This window comes from Ailuropoda melanoleuca, chromosome 10 (assembly GCF_002007445.2).
Source record: "Ailuropoda melanoleuca isolate Jingjing chromosome 10, ASM200744v2, whole genome shotgun sequence".
NCBI lineage: Eukaryota > Metazoa > Chordata > Mammalia > Carnivora > Ursidae > Ailuropoda > Ailuropoda melanoleuca.
This window is the reverse complement of record NC_048227.1, coordinates 4,100,643-4,123,345: the sequence shown is the minus strand read 5'-3', so window position 1 is coordinate 4,123,345 and position 22,703 is coordinate 4,100,643. Positions and strand designations below refer to the sequence as shown.

At 42.6% G+C, this 22,703-nt stretch overlaps 2 protein-coding genes across 3 annotated transcripts in view; one reads left to right on the top strand and one right to left on the bottom strand.

The window, feature by feature from the left end:
* Positions 1-267: 267 nt before the first annotated feature.
* Positions 268-21,195, top strand: LOC100464400 (zinc finger protein 260-like). The gene is made up of 6 exons (XM_034669525.1): positions 268-275; positions 2,382-2,440; positions 15,683-15,824; positions 16,122-16,217; positions 18,420-18,722; positions 19,263-21,195. The coding sequence occupies exons 2-6, from the start codon at positions 2,384-2,386 to the stop codon at positions 21,068-21,070; spliced, it is 2,406 nt and encodes an 801-aa protein (XP_034525416.1). The 5' UTR covers positions 268-275; positions 2,382-2,383; the 3' UTR covers positions 21,071-21,195.
* ZNF12 (zinc finger protein 12) overlaps positions 14,788-22,703 on the bottom strand; it is a 29,980-nt gene continuing 22,064 nt past the window's right edge. Inside the window, exon 5 of one of the 2 annotated variants that reach the window (XR_004628333.1) lies at positions 14,788-15,036. The gene's annotated coding sequence lies outside the window, so the exon portion shown is untranslated. The remainder of the gene's footprint in view (positions 15,037-22,703) is intronic. The other variant, XR_004628336.1, reaches the window with a different exon arrangement.

Here is a 22,703-nt window from a genome sequence, read left to right as displayed (position 1 = left end):
CGCGCAGGAAGGGCCGCGTTTTGGGGGGAGGCCGTGCTTGCTGCGGGGTCTCCATCCTCGTAGGTGCTGAAGGGGCCCGACCGCGGCCCGGAGGACTGAGCGCCAGCTGCCACCGGCCGGGGGGTCGCCTAGGTAGGACTGGGCCCGGGTGCCGCGCTTTGATTGCAGCACACCCGTCAGAGCCCAGCGCCGAGGCCCTACACCTGTGACCGAAATGTGTGTGCCCGGCTTGCCCGCGACGGTGTGAATCCCGGGGCTCCTTAGCGTTTCCCTGGGTGCGTGCACGATTGGGCGCGCGGGAGCCTCCCCGCAGAGTGGCGGGGCGCGGGGGTCCCCCCGTATCTGCCCTGTCCAGAGCCTGAGAGCTCTTCACTGCGGCCAGCCCGCCTTTGTCCTCGGCCTCCTGTTTGCAATCCCTGAGAGAGGCCGTGTGTTCTTCGGGAGGCGGGCCTGGGGCCCCTAATGAAGGTCCCAGCTGAAGGGAGTTTGTCCCTAGGCTCTCCTGGAACAAAGCACCTCTACTGAGGCAAGAGAGGCCGGGCTTCAGGAACAGGAATCTCACCGGGAGGAACCCTCTGCAGAGCTTTAGAAGAGACAGAAACGCAGAAAAAGAGCATACGGGGCCCGAGTCATTTCACCACGTTCAGAAGCTGTGAGAAGAGAGCTGGGGCCAAGTGGTGGCAGGGGACAGACTGTGTGAGAAATGTCACCTCGTTGGCTCTACAGCTGGGAAGCTTTTACTTTCAGCCCCGCCCCAAAGGGCACTCTTCCCTCCCTTAATTCTCCACTGATTCTTTCCAGAAGGTGGGCAGCTTTCTAATTGTGACCAGTCACCAGGTCAGGCATCTGGAGATGTGTTCTTGTGTCTTCCTGATCTGACAGGGTCAAGAGTAGTAGTTCAGGGAGGGTTTGCCAGGGTTTTCTGTTTTTGTCTCATTTGGCACAAGAGGGGAAAAGAACCTGGAGGGGAAAATGACTTGTTTAGGATCAATAAGAGGCGAATAGAAGCCAGAGTCCCTGAGTCGACACAATCATGTCAAAATAAGTTTCCTCTTAAAAGATCCTTTTGAGAAACACCAATTGAATTAGAAGAAACAGTTTCTTGAAAGACTTATGTTTAGGGTACTTATCCCTTTTTCCAAACCTTTGAGGATTCTTGGATTCAAGGGGTGAATATTATTGTTACTAAGTCAAATAAAATAGCCTTTAGGGTTTGTTTTCCCCTGACAACATCAGGTTTTGTGTTTTGTTTTTAAAATTTATTATTTATTTTATTGTTTATTTGCCAGAGATCGAGAGAGAAAGAGAGAGAGAGAAAGAGCGCGCATGAGAGTGAGCGCGCGTGCAAGCAGAGGGAGTGGCAAGTAGAGGAAGAAGCAGGCTCCCTGCTGAGCAAGGAGCCCTATGCAGGACTTGATCCTAGAACCCTGGGATCATGACCTTAGCCGAAGGCAGATGCTTAACTGACTGAGCCATCCAGGTGTCCCTGTTTTTAAATTTTATTTATTTAGGAAGAGACCGCTGGTGTGCGAGTGATGGGGGGAAGGGGTAGAGGGAGAGAAAGAGCCCGTGGCGGGCTTGATCCCACGACCCTGAGATCACGACCCCAGCTAAACCCAAGAGTCGGTGGTTCAACCAACTGAGCCACTCAGGTGCCCTGCAAGATCAGTTTTAATGAAGACATTGTATTTCATATTTTGACATGCCAGTATTTGCTTAATAGTTCTGTTTTAAGGGGCACCTGGGTGGCTCGGTTGGGCATCCGACTCTTGATTTCTGCTCAGGTCATGATCTTGGGGTCATGGGATTGAGCCCCTTGTTGGGCTTTGCACTCAGCACTGTGTCTGCTTGTCCCGCTCCCTCTGCTCCGCCCCCCTCCCCACACATGCGCGTTGACACACACAAACTCTCTCTCAAATAAAATCTTAAAAAAAAAATAGTTCTGGGGCGCCTGGGTGGCACAGCGGTTAAGCATCTGCCTTCGGCTCAGGGCGTGATCCCGGCGTTGTGGGTTTGAGCCCCACATCAGGCTCCTCCGCTGGGAGCCTGCTTCTTCCTCTCCCACTCCCCCTGCTTGTGTTCCCTCTCTCGCTGGCTGTCTCTATCTCTGTCGAATAAATAAATAAAATCTTTTTAAAAAATTTTTTAAAAAAATAAAAAAATAGTTGTTTTAAACGTTTCTGTGTTAGTGGGAGGGGGACATAGTTAAAGCAGTAGGAAACATTCCAGGTTTAAGGAGTCACAGAGGGACGAATGTTCCCTTCCCTCTCTTCTCCAGGATCAGAAGTTACCCGGTTGGTGCGTAGAAGTTTGTACAGGAACCAAGGTGCTGCAGGGCCAGCCAGCTCTCATTACCCTGTCGCTCTTGCCGCCTCTTATAGGTATGCCTTCCCGGCTTTTGACATTCTACCAAGAACAACAGAAAATGAACAAGTCCCAGGTGAGTTGGTTCTTTTATTTTTTCCCTATTTCATTTCCCAGCAGATTTTGTGTTTTTTATAAGCATGTTCATACCTTAAAGTCGAAAGAGATACAAAGCTACTTCTGGGTAAGTGAAGAGCGAGTGGTACCTGTGTGGCCTGCAGCGGTGGCTGTGAGTCATGAGACCCTTCAGTCATCAAAGCTGAGCCACACGTTTGTCTTTGAGCTTCCTGATCTACGAGGGACTTTCAGTGACCGCAGAGAGGAACCAGCCAGTTACTCCTGGGACAGAAAGACTTAGTGACTCTGGAGTCTGGAAAAAAATGTCTTTGAAGTTCTTCAGGTAGCAAAGAACCTTATGGTGACCCCCTTGTTGCCTGTAATCACTCTTCACTGGAGGTGGTGGTCAGAGGTCAGGTTTGATTAGGGACCAAAGTGCTGTTAGACTCTGAAGAGCTTTCTGAACATCCGCTCGGATCTCGGGACAAAACCCTGAGGCTCTCTGGAGGCACGAAAGAAACGGTTGGCTTGTTCTTAACTCCTTAAACAGCTGGACGGCAGGTTGTTCAAACTGGTCTTTGGCAATTGCTTATGCACTGTCCACTCGCGTTTCTTTTACCTTGATAAAGTATATATAACAAAATTCACCATTTAACCATAAGTGTACAGTTTGGTGGCGTGAATTACATTCACAATGTTGTATAGCCGTCACCCCAGACAAATCTCTATAATCCTTTAGCCAGTAACTCCTGGTCTCCCCAGCCACTGGTAACCAGATCCACCGTCTGTCTCTCTGAAATTCCCTATTCTAGATATTTTATATGGGTGGAGTCACACAATCTTTGTCCTCTTGTTCCTGGTTTCTTTCACTTATTATAACATTTTCAGGGTTCTTCTGTATCATAGCATAGATCAGAACTTCCTTCCTTTCAGTGTTTGAATAATCTTTTGTTGTATGGATGCATCACCTTTTGTTCATTCATGTGTTAATGGACACTTGGGATTGTTTCCATCTTTTGGTCGTTAAGAATAGTGCTGCTGTGAACACTGGGGTACAAGTTTCTGCTTATCCTTTCCCATTTTAATCCACTCGATGCAATCTCGCTTCTTCCCCATTACTTACCTAAATATGTTCTGATAAAGCTTGGCAGTGATGTCTCTACAGTGGCCCCCGTTGGATGTTTTCCAGACCTTACTTTACTAGAACGTTTGGCTGCCTGTGGCAGTTAACCCACTCTGACCTTCTAGAAAGGCCTCTGTCTCTGGTATTTTGTGTATCGTTCTTCTCCCTTTTTTCCTACTCTGATTTCTTTGTCTCCCTCATGGCATCTTCCTCCTCTTTTGCCCATTCTCATGGTTTATCCCCAAATTCCCATCCTTCGCTCCCTCCTCCTGTTACTCTGCCGGTCCTTTCTATTTCATACCCTCTGTGGTGATAGTACCAAGTGTTATCATAGCCTGGGCTCCTCCCTCACGTCTTGTCCTTCTCTGTGCAGGTGGCTAGAGGCACCTTTGTTTTCCACAGTTCCAAAGTTAAAGTAACCATTTACAGCCTCCCCTGTCGCCCATCTAATCTTGTCCCTCCATCCCCTGTCAGATGATGGTCCATCTGCAGGACACAGTTAAAGGAAGCACTGGAATGGGATTCATCCTAAAGCCTTCCCTCCCTCATCCTGTGTGCGTCTCAGTTTTACTACTTTTAAGATGTCAACAGTTCTTAAACCTGTTCTTCCTACTGAATTCCTTCTCCTCTTATCAGAGCTTAATTCTCTCTCCCCTGAACTGTTGGAATAGCTACTTGCTCCTTTCTCCCCCAGATTATGTCTGTCCTCCTAAGTAATTAATAGGAAATGCTATTCAGGGGCGCCCGCTGGCTCAGTTGGTTGAGCATCCAACTCTTGGTTTCGGCTCAGGTCATGATCTCATGGGTAGTGGGATCGAGCCCCACCTTGGGCTCAGTGCTCAGCGGAGAGTCTGCTTAAAGATTCTCTTCCTCTGGGGCACGTGGGCGGCTCAGTCGTTAAGCGTCTGCTTTCAGCTCAGGGCGTGATCCCGGCGTTCTGGGATCGAGCCCCGCATTGGGCTTCCCCACTGGGAGCCTGCTTCTTCCTCTCCCACTCCCCCTGCTTGTGTTCCCTCTCTTGCTGGCTGTCTGTCTGTCAAATAAATAAAATCTTTAAAAAAAAGATTCTCTTCCTCTGCCCCTCACCCCTGTTGCACACGCATGCTCTCTCTCTGTCTAAAATAAATACATCCATCTTAATCTCAAATGCTGTTCAGATGATGCCATTGGGATGTGGAGAGCACTTGAGTAGCTCCCAGCCCCCTGTAGGGGCGAGGCTACGCTCCTTATGAAATTAAGGCTGTTGAGAGTATGACCGCTTCCTATTTCTCTGTTTTATTAAAACATTTTTAAAAATTTAATACTCTTCACATTTTACTCAACTTTGGTTTATTGGTCATTTGTTTGTTGTGCTGGACACTGAACCGTGTGCTACAGACTCCACTCAAAGCCATGTCGAGACCTGTTCCCTTTTTGATGGAATTTACAATTTGGTGGAGAAGGTGACGTTTTACAAGCAAACCTGTAATGTGATCCCAAACCTGACGTCGTTCCCTAACTGCCTGCCTGTGCATTTTGTTCACCTTCCTGCTCTGTGGGCTGACTTTGACTCCTGCTACAATTCCTTTTCTGAGTCTCTGAGCTAAACTGGGGGATATCTCAGCCAGGAAGCCCTTCTTCTCCTCTTTCTTTGTCCCCTCTCTAGATTAATTGCTCTTCTCCTCTGTGTTCCCACAATACCCCGTGCTGTCCCTGTCACTGTACTTTGTCCCTTGTGTGGAAATTACTTGTTTGTGTCGATAGTCAGGGCATTAGCCCTTCCAAGTCTAGATGCGTATTGTGTCCATCTTTATACTTTCACTTCCTCACCCTGTGCCTCACTCCTAGTGGGGGCTCGACACATATTTGTGGCTGGCTAGACAAACGGTAGGCTTTGTCTTATTTGGGAACCAAACTCTACTCTTACTGGGCAAACCGTCCTCCCTGAGCACCCAGCAGGGCCGTCCGGGAGAACTGGGGTCTCCCTTCCCTTCTCTGAGTGCTGTCTCAGATCATGCAAGCTGGAGTTTTGTTGTTGTTGTCACTTGAAGAGTTTATTTTTTCTTAGAACAATGTTAGGTTTACAGCAAAATTGAGTGGACGATGCAGAGATTTCTCACATACCCCTGCCTCCCCCCAGCCTTCCCCACTGTCCGCATCCCCCGCCAGAGTGGTACTCTTGTTGCAGCTGATGAACCCACACTGACACAGCAGAATCACTGCGTCTGAAGTTTACGTCAGGGTTCGCTCTTGGCATTCACTTTCTGGGCTTTTGACCCACGGATAATGTGTATCCGCGGTTACAGTATCATACAGAGTACAGTGACCCTTGAATAACACAGGGATTGGGGCACCAGTTCCTCGCTTGAGAGATTTACCTGTAACTTTTGACTCCCCCAAAACTTAACTACTAATAGCCTAGTACTAACTGGAAGCCTTACAGATAATACAAACAGCCAATTAACAGGTATTTTGTATGTTATATGTATTATATACTGTATTCTTACAATATAAATAAGCTAAAGAAAAAATGTCATGATGAAAATCATAAGGAAGAGAAAAAATATATATGGTACTGTATTTATTAAAAAAATTTTTTTCTTTTTTTTTTTTTTTAAGATTTAATTTTTTGACAGAGACAGCCAGCGAGAGAGGGAACACAAGCAGGGGGAGTGGGAGAGGAAGAAGCAGGCTCCCAGCAGAGGAGCCTGATGTGGGGCTCGATCCCATAACGCCGGGATCACGCCCTGAGCCGAAGGCAGACGCTTAACGACTGAGCCACCCAGGCGCCCCTATTAAAAAAAATCTTGAGTATAAGTGGACGCATGCAGTTTAAACCCATGTTTTTCAAGGGTCAGTGTGTTGTCACTGTGTTTAGAAAACCTCTGTGCTTTACCCACTCATCCCTCCCTTCTCCCTGCCCCTGGCAACCACAGATATTTTTATTTTCTTCATAGTTTTGCCTTTTCCAGAATGTCGTATAGTTGGGATCATATACTATGTAGCCTTTTTAGATAGGCTTTTTTTCACTTAGCTGACTGCATGTCTTTTCATGGCTTGATAGCTCATTCCATTTTAGCGCTGAATAATGTTCCACTGTCTGGATGGACCGCAGTTTATTTACCCAGTCACTTACCGAAAGACATCTTGGTGGCTTCCAAGTATTGGCAATTGTGAGCAAAGCTGAAATAAACGTCCATGTGTAGGGTTTTGTGTGGACATAAGTTTTTCACTTTATTGAGTAAATACCAAGGGGTGTGATTGCTGGATCATCCGGTAAGAATTTGTTTCATTTTGTAAGAAACCATCAAACTGGCTTGCGCACCCGTTTTGCATCCCCCGGCGCCGAGTGACCGTTCCTGTTGCTTCGCGTCCTGACCAGTGGTTGGTGTGATCGGTGTTCTGGATTCGGGGCTTCGTTGTAAGTGTGGAGTGGTTTTTCATTTTAATTTGCATCTCCCTAATGACATATAATGTGGAGCACCTTTTCATATGCTTACTTGACGTCTGTATATCTCTGGTGAGGTGTCCCTTAAGGTCTTGTGGTGTTTGTTTCCTCAGTGTTGAGGGTTTTTTTTTTCTTTTAAGTTTGTTGTTTGTTTGTTTATTTTTAGTAATCTCTACACCATGAGATCAAGAGTCGCATGTTCTGACTGAGCCAGCCAGGCACCGCTCTTTCTGAGTTTTAAGGGTTCCTTGTGTATTTTGGAAAACAGTCCTTTATCAGATATGTTTATTGCAAGTATTTTCTCTCAGTCTGTGGCTTATCTTTTCATTCTCTCAACAGTGTCTTTTCACAGGACACAAAGTTTCAATTTTAATGAAGTCCCACCTATCAATTCTTTCTTCTGTGGGTCGTGCCTTTGGAGTTGTATATAAAAAGTCATCGCCAAACCCAAAGTTCCCTACATTTTCTTCTGTGTTGTCTAGGGGGTTTATGGCTTTGTATTTTACATTTAGGTCTGTGATCCAGTCTGACTTTATTTTTGTGAAGGATGTAAGGTCTGTATCTAGATGAACTTTTTTTGCATGTGGGTTTCTGATTATTCCAGCACCATTTGTTGAAAAGACTGTCTTTGCTCCTTTGTCAGAGATCAGCTGACTGTATTTATGGGGGTTTATTTCTGGGATCTCTGTTTTGTTCCATTGATGTGCCTGTCTGTTCTTCACCAGTAGCACCTGCCTTGATTACTATAGGCTTATGTAAGACTTGAAGTGAGATAGTGTCAGTCCTCCGACTTTATTCCTTGCTTCCAATATTACATTGGTCACTGTGGGTCTTTTGCCTTTATATATAAACTTTAGAATCAGTTTGTTGATATCCACAAAATAACTTGGTGGGATTTTGATTAGGATTGATTGAAACTATAGATCAAGTTGGGAGAAACTGACACGTTGACAATATTGAGTCTTCCTGTCCACAAACATGGAATAACTCTCCGTTTATTTCATTTTTTTATTTCTTTCATCAGAGATTTATAATTTTCATCGTATATATTTTGTATGTATTTTGTTAGATTTATACCTAGGTATTTCATTTTTTCTGGGTGAAATGTACATGAAATTATATGGGTTTTTTTAAAAGATTTAATTTATTAGAATGAGCAAGAGAGAGAGAGAGCAAGCACAAGCAGGGGCAGGGGGAGAGGAAGAAGGAGAAGCAGACTCCCCTGCTGAGCAGGGAGCCCAACGCGGGGCTCAATCCCAGGACCCCGGGGATCATGACCTGAGCCGAAGGCAGACGCTTAACTGTCTGAGCCCCCCCATGTGCCCCTTGCAATTATGTTTTTAATTTCAAATTCCACTTGGTCATTGCTGTTACATAGGAATACAATTGCTATATATGAACCTTGTGTCCTGGAAACTTGCTATAATCAATAACTTCAGGACTTTTTTTTGTTGATTCTTTTGGATTTTCTACATGGACCATCATGTCATCTACAAAGACAGCTTGTTTCTTCCTTCCCAGTCAGTATGGCTTTTATTTCCTTTTCTTGTGTTATTGCATTAATTAAGACTTTCAGGACGATGTTGAAGAAGAATGGTGAGAGGGGACATCTTTGCCTTGTTCCTGATGTTAGTGGTAAAACTTCTAGTTCTTCACCATTAAGTATGACATTAGCTGTAAGTTTTTTGTAGATATTCTTTATCAAGTTGAGGACGTTTCTCTGTATTCCTAATTTGTTGAGTTTTTTTTACTTGTCAAATGTTTTTCCTGCATCTTACAGATATGATCTTGTGCTTTTGCTTCATTAGCTTGTTGATGTAATGGCTTATCTTAATTATTTAGAATGGTGAACCAGCCTTGCGTATCTGGAAAAATCCTACTTGGCTGTGATGTATAATTCTTTCTACACATTGTTGCTTTCATTTTGCTAATATTTTGTTAAGGATTTTTGCTTCTGGGTTGATGAGAGATATTGGTCTGTAGTTTTCTTGGAATATCTGTCTTATTTTGGTATCAGGGTAATGATGGCCACATAGAATGAAAAAGGAACTGTTCCTTTTGTTTCTATTTTCTAAAGGAGATTGTAGAGAAGTAGTGTAATTTCTTCCATAAGTGCTTGGTAGGATTCACCAGTGAACGCATCTAAGCCTGGTGCTTTCTGTTTTGGAAGATTATTAATTATTGACTCAAGTTCTTTGATACAGACTTACTTAGATTGTGTATTTTTTCTTGCATGTTTGACACGTTGTGTCTCTGAACAGACTGGTTCAGTTCTAGGTTAACAAATTTGTGGACATAAAGTTATTCATCCCTAGGATCTGTAGTGATATGTTCCCTCTTTCATTTTACATATTAGTAATTTGTGTCCTCTCTCTCTTTTGTAGAAAGCCTAGCAGAGGTTTATCGATTTTTTAAAAAAATCTTTTCAAAGAATCAGCTTTTGGTTTCATTGAGATTTTTTTTTTCCTGTTGATTTCCATTTTGCAATTTCTTTTGAAATTTCCATTTGATTTCTACACTGATTTTTATTATTTCTTTTCTTCTATTCACTCATAGTTTGTTGTTCTTTTTCAGATTTCCTAAGGTGAAATCTTAGGTGATTGATTTTAGGTCTGTCTTCTTTTCTAACATATGCACTAAATGCTATGCTCCACTGCTGTGGTTGCATTGCATACATTTTTCATAAATTGTGTTTTAATTTGCATTTAGTAATTTTCATTTAGTACAAACTATTTTAAATTTTCTTTTGAGATTTCTTCTTTCACCCATGAGTTATTTAGAAAGTGTATTATTTAGGGGCACCTGGGTGGCTCAGTCGTTAAGTGTCTGCCTTTGGCTCAGGGCGTGATCTCAGCGTTCTGGGATCGAGCCCTGCATCGGTCTCCTCCGCTGGGAGCCTGCTTCTTCCTCTCCCACTCCCCCTGCTTGTGTTCCCTCTCTCGCTGGCTGTCTCTCTGTCAAATAAATAAAATCTTTAAAAAAAAAAGTGTATTGTTTAATCTTCATGTATTTTGGAGTTTTTCAGTTATCTTTCTGTTACTGATTATAGTTTAATTCCACTGTGGTCTAAGAGCAGAGCTTGTATGATTTCTATCTTCTTTTAGTTTATTAAGGTGTGTTTTATGGCCCAGAATGTGGTCTATGTTGGTGAATGCTCCATGTGAACTTGAGAAGAATGTATTCTGCTTCTGTTGGACCAAGTTGTCTGTAGATTTCACTTCGATTTGGTTGATTGATGGTGTTGTTGAGGTCAACTCTGTCGTTGATGGTCTGCCGACTGGATCTGTCCATTTCTTTTTTTTTTTTTGTTGTCTGTAGATTTCACTTCGATTTGGTTGATTGATGGTGTTGTTGAGGTCAACTCTGTCGTTGATGGTCTGCCGACTGGATCTGTCCATTTCTTTTTTTTTTTTTAGGAAGAAGCAGGCTCATAGTGGAGGAGCCTGATGTGGGGCTCGATCCCACAACGCCAGGATCACGCCCTGAGCCAAAGGCAGACACTCAACCGCTGTGCCACCCAGGCGCCCCTGGATCTGTCCATTTCTGATAGAGTGATGTTGAAGTCTCCCAACTGTAACAGTGGGTTCGTTCTTTCCCCTTATAGTTCTATCAGTTTTTGCCTGACATATTTGACACTTTGTTGTTAGACACATACTTGTTATGTGATTATTATTATTGTTATTGTTGATGATTATTTCTTCTTGGAGAATTGACCCTTTTATCATTATGAAAGCCTCTTGTTATCCTTGACAGTTTTTCTTACTTTGAAGTCTGCTCTGTCTGAAAATAATATAGCCCCTCCTGCTTTCTTTTGGTCAGTGTTAGCATGGTATATCTCTCCAGCCATGTACATTTGATGGGGGTTCATTCTTTAATGTAACTTTTTTCCAGTTTTTTTTTTATTGTGGCATATAAAATTTACCATTTTAATTATTTTTGAGTATACAGTTTAGTGGTATTAATACATTCATAATGTTGTACAACCATTACCACCATTCGTTCCCACAACTCTTTTAATCTTGTAAAACTGAAGCTCTGTGCCCATTGAACAATAACTTTCTATTCCTCCCTTCTTCTTGTCCCTAGCAACCACCATTCTATTCTCTGTCTCTATGATATTGTCTCATGTAAATGAGTAGCTCTCCTTTTGTGGCCGGCTCATTTCTCTTAGCATAATGTCTTAAAGGTTCATCTATGTTGTAGCATGTGTTGGAACGTCCTTGCTGTTTCTGTGGCTGAGTAATTCTCTATGTATATAGCACGTTTGCTTGCCTGTTCCTCTGTTGAGCACTTGGGTTGCTTCCACATTTTAGCTATTGTGAATAAAGCTGCTATAAATACAGGTGTACAGATATGTCCAAGACCCTGCTTTCAGTTCTTTTGGGTATATCTCCAGAAGTAGAATTACTGGCTCATATGGTAATTCTGTTTTTCACTTTTTGGAGAACTGCCATGCCTTGCCATGGGGGCTGTACCATTCCACATCCCCAGCAGCATTGCCCAAGGAATCCAGTTTCTCCACATCCTCTCCAGCACATGTTGTGTGTGCGTGTGTGTTTGTGTGTGTGTTTTATAGGTGCCATCCTAATGGGTGTGAGGTAGTATCTCATTGTGTTTTAATTCACATTTTCCTAATGATCAGTGATGTTGTGCATGTTTTGATGTGCTTATCAGCCATTTATGTATCTTTGGAAAAATGTCTGATCAAGTATTTTGCCCGTTTTTGAATTGGATGTTTGTGGTTTTTGTGTTGTTGGGGTTTTTGTAGGAGTCCTCTATATATTCTGGGAATTAATGCCTTATCAGATGTATGACTTACAAATATTTTGTCCCATTCTGTGGGTTGCATTTTACTCTGTTGATAGTGTCTTTTAATGTACAAAATTCTTAATTTTCAGAAAATCCAATTTGTCTATTTTTTTTTCTTTTGTTGCCTATGCATCATATCCAAGAAATTATAGCCAGATCTAGTGTCATGAAGATTTTGCCTTATGTTTTTTTTTTTTAAGAGTTTTAAATAGTATGGGACACCTGGGTGGCTCAGTCGTTAAGTGTCTGCCTTCGGCTCAGGCCGTGATCCCGGCGTACTGGGATCGAGCCCCACATCAGGCTCCTCTGCTGGGAGCCTGCTTCTTCCTCTTCCACTCCCCCTGCCTGTGTTCCCTCTCTCACTGGCTGTCTCTCTCTGTCAAATAAATAAATAAAAATCTTAAAAAAAAAAAAAGAGTTTTAAATAGTACATTTACGGGGCGCTTGGGTGGCACAGCGGTTAAGCATCTGCCTTTGGCTCAGGGCGTGATCCCGGCATTATGGGATCGAGCCCCACATCAGGCTCCTCTGCTATGAGCCTGCTTCTTCCTCTCCCACTCCCCCTGCTTGCGTTCCCTCTTTCACTGGCTGTCTCTATCTCTGTCAAATAAATAAATAAAATCTTTAAAAAATAAAAAAAAATAGTACATTTAGGTCTTTGATCCACTTTAAGTTGATTTTTGTATGTGGTGTTAAATAGGAGTCCAGTTTCATTCTTTGCCTGCAGATGCCCAATATTCCTAGCGCCATTTATTGAAAAGACTGTCTTTTACCCATTGAATGGGCTTGGCACCCTTATAAAAAAAATTATCTGGCCACATATATGAGGGTTTAATTCTGGGCTGTCTATTCCATTGGTCTGTGTGTCTATCTATGTATACCCGTGCCACACTGTTTTGATTTCTATGGCTTTGTAGTGAGTTTTATAATCAGGGAGGGTGAGTCCTCCAGCTCTTCTTTTCCAAGATTGTTTTGGGTATTTGGGGTCCTTTTGAGATTCCATGTAAATTTTAAGATGAGTTTTTCAATGAGTTTTTCTATTTTCTATGTAAAAAACATCACTGGGATTTTGATAGGGATTAGATTGATTCTGTAGATTGCTTTGGGCAGTATTGACATCTTCACAATATTAAGTCCTCCAATCCATGAATGCAGGGTGTGTTCCCACCTAATTATGTCCTTAATTTCTTTAAGCAGTGTTCTGTGGCTTTCATCGTACAATTTTTCACCTCCTTTGTTAATTCCTAAGTATTTTATTCTTTTGATGCTGTTGTAAATAGGATCGTTTTTATAACTTCTTTTCAAATTGTTGTTAGTGTACAGAAATGCAGCTGCTTCCTGTGTGTTGATTTGTATCCTTCCTGCTACTTTGCTGAATTCATTTATTAGCTCTAACAGGTTTTTTTTTGGCCTTTTTAGGGTTTTCTACATATAAGATCATACCATTTGCAAATAGATATAATTTTACTTCTTCCTTTCCGATTTGAATGTTACTTTTCTTTCTTTTGTTTTCTTCCTTCCCCCCCCCCCCCATAATTGCTCTGGCTAGAATTTCCAGGAATAGATTGAATAGAAGTGGCGCAAGGGGCATCCTTGTCTTACTCCTGATCTTAGAGGAAAAACTGTCTGCTTCCACCAGTGCGATATATGCTGTGGGTTTTTCATGTATTTTATTATGTTGAGGTGGGTTCCTACTATTCCTAGTTTCTTGAGTCTTTTTATCATGAAGAATGGGTGTTGGATTTTCTTGGATGCTTCTTCCACATTGGTTGAGATGATTGTGTGTTTTTCCTTCATTCTGTTAATGTATGGTATATCGTGTTGACTGATTTTCATATTCTGAACCACCCTCACGTTCTAGGAATAAACCACACTTGGTCACGGCATGTAGTCCTTTGTGTGTGCTGCTGAATTTGGTTTGCTACTATTGTTTTGAGGATTTTTGCATTCATAAGGAATAACAGTCGGTAGGTCTCTTGCAATGTCTTTTTCTGGCTTTGGTATCAGGGTGATACTGGCTTCACAGAATGAGTTAGGAAGTGTTCGGTCTCCTTCAGTGTTCTGGAAAAGTTTGAGAAGGATTGGTATTAGCTCCTCTTTAAATTGTTGGTAGAATGAAACAGTGAAGCAGTGAAGTCCACAGCTTGTATTCGTCGGGATAGTGCTCAGTACTGAGCCAGTCTCCTCACTAGGGACAGTTCTATGCAGATCATCTGTTTTCCTCTTGAGTTAGTCTTTTTTTTTTTTTTTTAAGATTTTATTTATTTATTCGACAGAGAGACAGCCAGCGAGAGAGGGAACACAAGCAGTGGGAGAGGGGGAAGCAGGCTCCCGGCGGAGGAGCCTGATGTGGGGCTCGATCCCATAACGCCGGGATCACGCCCTGAGCCGAAGGCAGACGCTTAACCGCTGTGCCACCCAGGTGCCCCCCCCCTCTTGAGTTAGTCTTGACTGAGTTTTGTGTTTCTAGAATTTTGTCCATTTCCTCTTGCTTATCCAAATTGTTGGCATACCGTTTTTCAGAGTACCGTTTCATAAACGTTTGTATTCCAGCAGAACTGGTGCAAATGTCCTTATTTTCATTTCTGGTTTTAGTAATTTGAGTCTTCCTTTTTCCTTAGTCCATTCAGGTAAAAGTTTGTCTGTTCTGTTTATCTCTTCAAAAACCTGGCATTTGTTTTCATTTTCTCTGCTGCTTTTCTGTCTTATTTCTGCTCTAATCTTATAATTTCCTTCCTTCAGCTAGGCTTGGATTTTTCTTCTTTTTTGGTTCCTTAAGTTGTAAAGTTAGGTTGTGGCTTTGAAAGCTGTAACAGTGATTGCTTTCATGTCCTTGCTGGTCCCTCATTATCCTCAGTATCACACCCGCCGACTGCCGAGGGCCTAGCATCCGCCAGCAGAAAGGAAACAGTAGGTTGTCAACATTGAAATTTTAGCCAGAAAAAAAAAAGACAAATTAAGCTTATCATTATTGTGTGGATTGGCAGGATGTATATATTATCTATTAAGAAATAAATAAATTGGAGGTGCTCAAACTTTATTTCTAGGGTGGGGTGGACTATTTTGGAGACACTAAAGTACAGGAATAAACCCAGACTTGCTCTGTAATGTATCCTTGGACACCGCTGCAGATCTTCACCTTCTTACAGTCCTACACACTGTTCTGTCACACTTCTGGGTGCTTCTCATGGCTCCTCGGCCCTGCGTAGGTAATGGTGGCACATTAACGAAGATCTCCTGCTAAGTGAAGCCCAACCTGACAATACAAAATAGAACCATATTTTCTATCATTATTTAATACTCCTTATAAATGACTCTAGCACAGCTCTCATGATAACCTTATTACCAGTTAAGTGTTCATAAATCTGATTTGTCTCCTTATTAAGACTTAAGCTCCTGGGGCACCAGGGTGGCTCAGTTAGTTGAGCGTCTGACTTTTGATTTCAGCTCGGGTTATGATGTCAGGGAGATGGGATTGAGCCCCCAGTCAGGCTCTGTGCTTAGCAGGGAGTCTGCTTCCCTTTCTTGCCCTCTGCCCCCACTCACATGCATGTGCACATGCTCTCTCTCTCAAATCTTAAAAAAAAAAAAAAAAAAGATGACTTAGTCTCCTTAAAGGCAAGAAAAAGAACAGGATTGGTAGCTTGCTATTCCTGGCGGGCTAGGACAGTTCAGAAACACAGTAGGACCGTTAATTTTTTTGTTTGAATTAATAAGTTAATATTGGGTTTTCTGAGTTTTCCCATCATATCACTTTATCCCACGAAGTAAAAATAAAAGAAGGTATCGAATAGGCAACATATATACTATTTTACAGAAAACTCTCGAAGTAAATGTGTTAAGACTTGTTTCCCACATGTCTGTTTCATGTCACCCAGCACTGCTCTCTTTGGCTTGAACAGAAATGTCCTGGTCAGGGATCCGTGTCGTTCAGGGACGTGACTGTGGACTTTACCCGGGATGAGTGGCTACGACTGACGGGCACACAGAGGACGCTGTACCGGAATGTGATGCTGGAGAACTACAGCCACCTGGTCTCAGTGGGTGAGGGGTGTTCCCTGTGTCACGTCTCAGAGTGTGTGTTTCCTTCCTTCCTTCATCACTGCCAGAGTCTCTGGGCCCCTGAAGGAGTGTTTAATGATACTGTGTGTATATCTCATGATCTCATGGGTCAAAGATGTTCCCGTCGGGCACAGAAAGGACATTGTGTTCTTGCCTCCCTAATGAAAGGTGCAAACGGGCACCTTTATCATGTGGCTCCTGAAGCTGCACCTTCCTCGTCCTCCAGGGGCCTGATATCCAAGCAGCTGTGACAAGTTCTACCCTGTATCCCACTCACAGGGTGTCACCTCAGCAAGCCAGAGGTGATCTTCAGGCTGGAGCAAGGAGAAGAGCTGTGGCCATCAGAGGGCAGATTCCCAGACCAGCGTGATCAAGGTGAGTTAGTCATCGTGGAGGAAGGAAGAAGCCCACAGAAATCAGGTCTTAGATGGGTTGGTTCTGAGGTTGGTGTGTGTCTTTGTAATTCAATTTTGGGTCCAGACCTTCAGAAGTAGCTAAACAGTGAGCTAGCAGACCTCTGATCACCCGAATCACCCAGTCTGTCACTTGTAAATACCAGTGCTGCCCTTTTCTGCCCGATAGCCAGTATGGAACCCCTGCCTTCTTCATTTTAGACTTTTGTCTTCAGGTTCTTAATCTGGTATTCTTCTTCCATTTTCATGGACTATTTCCTCTTTATTTTTCCCTCATTCGTTCATTCATTCATTCTTCTGCAGATAGTCCTACTACTTGTGCTCTTGGTGTTGGAGATATGCTGGTGAGCATAACAGTGTTGCTGAGCTCTTAGAACTTACAAGCTAGCAGGAGAAGATAGATGTAAACGAAAAAAATCTACTTATCAAGTGGTGACAAGACCCATGGAGAGAACACAGGCTAAAAGGAGATAGAGAGTGGGTGTGCTCTTTTAAAAGGTGGTTAGAGGATGCCTTTTTGATGAGGTCCACATTACAGCAGGTAGCAAGAGGATCCTGGGGCTTCCAGGCAGAAGGAACAGCTGGGCCATGCTCTTGTGGCAGGTGTTTGTTGGAAGTGCTCTGGGAATCACAGGGAGCTATTGTGGCTGCAGGGTTGCATCTGAGAGGGACATTGGTAGGGGTGACTTCAGAGAGGTAGCCAGAGTCCAGATGACATCTTACAGGACAAGGTAAGGGCTTTGATTCTGCTTTAGGTGAGATGGACAACTATTAATGGATTTCCACAAAAGAATGTTTTAAAATAATTTCTGTGGCTACTGTCCAAAGAAAATCAGAGGTAGGCGTGAGGGTCTTTGACAAAAGTAGAAGCAGAGACAGTATGCAGGGCTGGCTCCCCCAGAGCACTGCCAGAGTTACCCACTGATGTGGCAGATTCTAATTTACGGCTCACCGGGACAGTTTGAGTGCCATGGAGGGAGGTGCCATGGAGGGAGGTGAACAAAGTCAGGTTATTTATAGGATTTGAGGGCATGGTTTCAGGTATATTTTTAATACAGAAGCTTGATAACCATTGAGTAAGGACCATAATATAATAGTTTAGGATGCATGGACACAACGAGAATTGAAGAGTCCTGGAGAATAAGTTTATTATTTATTGGAAAGTTGAACAGTTTGTTTAAAAAGTTTTGGGGAAGATTCTGAACTGAACAGTAAAATTACTTGCAACTTTTAGCTTCCCAGGTGAGTTTCCTGGAATAGTAAAGTCCTGTTATGAAGACACAATACTAGTCAAGTTAATATAGATAGCGGGCTGTGTGGGTGTGGATGGTTTCAGCTCTCAGCGGAGCAGACATGCTTGCAGTGGTTCAGATGAGAAGTGATGGGGGCTTCGAGTTCTAAGCTGGTGCAGGTGAGGAGGTGGGGCTGTAGGTGTAGAGAGGAGGATTTGCCACTAAGTCGGGTGTGGCCTGTGAGAGGAGGAGGAGGCAAGGGTTTAGTCGGAGCAACATGATAATGGGGGTGGGAGGTGTTTACTGACATGGGAGATTGGGGAGGAGAGGTTTGGGGAAAGTTTAAAAATTAACATCTAATAATTCTAAAATCTGAAGTCCTTTATATTTTAATTATATTCTGATAGCAAGTCCCTGCTTTATTTCTAGGATTGTTAAACAAATCAGTCCTTAAAAGCAGTCTTCTGCTGTATTACATTTCACCATTTCTTGACTGAAGTTCATTTGCTAGTAGGTTCTTTAAGATTTCATGAGAACAATACTTCCCTGCATTTTTGCATATTCAGACTTCCTGGTGTTACTTCAACTGAGTACTGTTTTGTCTACATGTAAAATTATTGGGATTTACTTTTAGTCTTTAAGGATTTTGAACTTCTTTCTCCACTGCTTTTAGCACTGAATTCTATTACGGTTGTCTGAAATCAGCTTGATTTTTTTCCTCTTCTTAAAAATGACTTACTTCAAGTTCTGGGGGTGTGATGCACAGCAAGGTGAGAGTTGTGGATAGCAGATGCTGATCATCTAACCACACACGATTTACTGGGTTAACTAAGTACGATGATAGATGTTTTCACTATCTTGATCTTTGGTAATCAGGAAATGTGTTAACATTTTTGAAGTACACTTAATTTTTCTTATTTATGACCTTATAGACAGAAGCCAGGAAAACCAAGACAAACATTTGTGGCGAGTTTCACTCATCAACAGAAAATCACTGACTAAGAAGAACGATCATGTTTTCAGAGAAGCACCCTGTCAGGATGACTCATGTGGAAAGAGCTTAAAAAATGTTTCAGAATCAATTATTAGTGATAAAAATCATTCAAGTAAGAACTCTGATGAAATTAATGTATGTGGGAAGTTGCCCTCTGATAATAACCAAGGAAATACTCATGCTGGAAAGAAATCTGACAAACATAACCAAGCTGGGAAATCCCCAAGTCATATTGAGGACTGTACTGAGCAACAGAAAAGTCAGACTTTGGGACCACTTTTTGAAGATAATGAATGTGGAGAAACCTTCCTTAATAAGGCAGCCATCATGACACTTACGAGCGTTCAAACAGAAGAGAAATCATGTGACTATAAGGAACAGGGAGGAAATACCAGTGATGAATCAGCTCTCGAAGTCCTTCAGGAAACTCACGCAAGGAAGAATCACTGTGAGGTCAATGAGAGCCTGAAGTCAACCCTCTTAAAGCATCAGAGAGTTAACATGGAATCTAATGAAAATGAGAATAATTTCAGCAAGAAGTCCCACGTCACTCAACCTCCTGAAACACACACAGGAGAGAAAACCTTTGAATGTAGTCACTGCAGGAAATCTTTTTACCAAGAGTCCCTCCTGACTCAGCATCAGAAGACACACACAAGAGAGAAACCCTGTGGAAGTAATAAATCTGGAAAAACCCTTCAGAAATCACAACTCATGGACCCTCTGAGATCTCACACAGGAGAGAAACCCAATGAATGCGATGAGGCCCCTGTGCCATCAGCCGTTACTGATCAGCAGCGAACACGGACAAAAGGGAAGCTTTATGCGTGTAACGAGTGCCAGAAGTCTTTTCGTCATAGCTCAGCCCTCAAAGTCCATCAGAGAATTCACACAGGAGAGAAGCCCTATCAGTGCACCGAGTGCGGGAAATCCTTCTATGCAAAATCAAACTTCAATCATCATCAGAGGACTCACACAGGGGAGAAACCATATGAATGTAAGGAATGTGGGAAATCCTTCTGTGTGAAATCGAACTTAACTAAACATCAGAAAACACATACAGGGGAGAAACCTTTCAAATGTAACGAGTGTGGGAAAACTTTCTTACAGAAGTCACAGTTTGCTGACCATCAGAGAACACACACAGGGGAGAGACCCTATGTATGTAACGAGTGTGGGAAGTCCTTCTACTATAAGTCAGCCCTGCACGTACATCAGGGGAAGCATACAGAAGAGAAACCCTATAAATGTACTGATTGTGGGAAATCCTTCTGCTATAAATCAGCCCTAATTATTCATCAGGTGTCTCACACAGGGAAGAAACCCTATGACTGTAATGAATGCGGGAAAACCTTCTGTGTGAAGTCAAACCTCACAAAACATCAGAAAATTCACACTGGTTTGAAACCTTATGAATGTAATGAGTGTGGCAAAGCTTTCTCTATGAATTCGATCCTAATAGTACATCGGAGAACCCACACGGGGGAGAAACCCTATGGATGCAATGAGTGTGAGAAGTCCTTCTATAAAAAATCAGCCCTTACTAAACACCAGAAAACTCACACAGGGGAGAAACCACATGAATGTAACGAATGTGGGAAGGCCTTCCATATGAATTCCACCCTGATCATACACCAGAGAACTCACACTGGAGAGAAACCCTTTAAATGTAATGAATGTGAAAAGTCATTCTATGTGAAGTCACTTCTTAATATTCATCAGAGAAATCACACGGGAGAGAAACCTCATGTATGTAGTGAATGTGGGAAAGCCTTTTCTATGAAGTCTAATCTCACTGATCATCAGAGGACACATTCAGAAGAGAAACCCTACAAATGTAATGAATGTCAGAAGACCTTTCGCCATAAGTCAACTTTAACAGTACACCAGAGAACTCACACAGGGGTGAAACCCTATAAATGTAATGAATGTGGGAAATCCTTCTATATGAAGTCAGCCCTCAGTCAACACCAGAGAATACACACAGGGGAAAAACCTTATGAATGTAAAGAATGTGGGAAAACCTTCTTCCAGAAGTCACACCTCACTAAACATCAGCGCACACACACACGGGAGAAACCGTATGAATGTAAGGAATGTAAAAAAACCTTCTTCCAGAAGTCACACCTCATTGAACACCAGAGAACACACACTGGGGAGAAGCCCCATGAATGTAACAAATGTGGGAAATCTTTCTGTTATAAGTCAGCCTTAACCATACATCAGAGAACTCACACAGAAGAGAAACCATATAAATGCAATGAATGTGAGAAATCTTTCTGTATGAAATCACACCTCACTGTACATCAGAGAACTCACACAGGGAAGAACCCCTTTGAGTGTAAGGAATGTGGGAAGACTTTTTATGTGAAATCAAACCTCATTAATCATCAGAGGACTCACACAGGGGAGAAGCCCTATGAGTGTAAGCAATGTGGGAAATCCTTCTGTATGAAGTCGACCCTCATGGTTCATCAGCGCACACACACGGGGGAGAAGCCCTATGAATGTAACGAATGTGGGAAGTCCTTCTGCAAGAAGTCGACGCTCACGAAACATCTGGTGATTCACACAGGAGAGATACCCTAAGGTGCAGCGAATGTGGCAAACCCTCCTGTGTGAAATCGAGTTTCATCAACACCAGGACAACCTGTGGGAGAAGCCTTAGGACTGTAGTAATGTGGAGAGCTCCACTTGTGGAGATTCAGTCTTTAACTGGCATCAGAAGACACACATGGGGTGGGGGTTGGTGGGCTCTCTCTGGAATGGATGTTGGGAAGGTTTCTGTGCCATATCTTAGTAAATATCCGAGAGAACTCACATGGAGAGAGCCCTGCGAACGGCCTGTATATTAGTGTCCACCTCTGAATCTAATAGATGTCTCAGAGCAATCTGTCACAGGGCTCACATCACAAAGAATGCCACAGAAGTATAAAGGCATTTACAGAGTCTCAACTTACGATCAGGTAATTGATATTGGAGTGGAAGTATATCAGTGTTTTACATGCATGAAAGCTTTTGAGGAAAAAAAGTCAAACTCTGTATAAGAAAGGAATTAATCTCGAGGGGAAGTCTGTCAATTTGGGAAATGTGGATACGTTTTCTCTAGAAATGACGTAACACTAGAAGTCATGATTTGGATGGGGTACGAGATTTTGAAGATGTGGCCTAAGATGCATCTGATGCTAATGGTGCTCACTGTGGGATTCTGAGGCCGTTGGAAGAACACGGTGGTGGTGGCAGCTCAGAGCACCTGGGTAATCGAGGCTTTGGTATGTTGTATGCAGCATACACACGTTGTGTGTGTTTGGTTTATGTAGTGGGTGTTGAAATAGGGGCAGTAGGAAGTATCTCCCTATGGCTTAATTACCATGACAGATGTCTCACACTAAATGCCCCCAGTGTTTGTGTGTTTGTAGTACAGTGTGCATTATAAGGGTCACGTTTGACAACATTGAAATACTAACCCTAACATACTGTTAAGTGAGGAACACCAAGTACACCCCACCATATAGCATGCTACCTTCTATGTAAGAGTTGAGAGGAAGTAAGATACATACACAATTGCTTATTTTTGCAAAGAGAAATACTAGAAGGATAAACTACAAACTAATATAAAAATGAATTCTTATGGAGGCAGGAGTGAACAGCGTTGAGTCAGGGATAGAGCAAGGTTTTTGGTTATAACTTTCTATGACATTTTGACTTTCAAACAAATGTAAATTATTTATATATTCAAAAATAGAAAATAAAAGCCTCCTGAAATTGAAAATGGAGAAATCAACTTTATAGTAAATTGGTAACCACACAGAGAAAATCATTCTTACAAGAAACAAGTGAACACAGAATTATGACTACATGTCCTTAATGAGATGTTTAAGGACAACGATCTGCAAAAACTTATGAACACCACTCATTAATTTTTTGTTATTAATATGGGTGTTACTTTGGATCTAGCTTGTGTATATTGTAAGATAAGGCAAAAAGAAACTGTTAAAGTTACTAGGTACCAAACTTCCCAGTGTAAGAGAAGAGATGACCATAAAAATGAGAATTTCTGTAAAACTCTCCATAATAAGAAATATGAACTAAAGTATCAGTCATTGTTATGAAAAAGGTGTATCTCTTAGCTCTGTCCGCAGAGGGCCTGGAAGCAGGGGCAGCCCCCACAGATGAGCAGACTTGGTGCCAGGAGAGACAGCTGGTTCTAGGTCTGGGACCT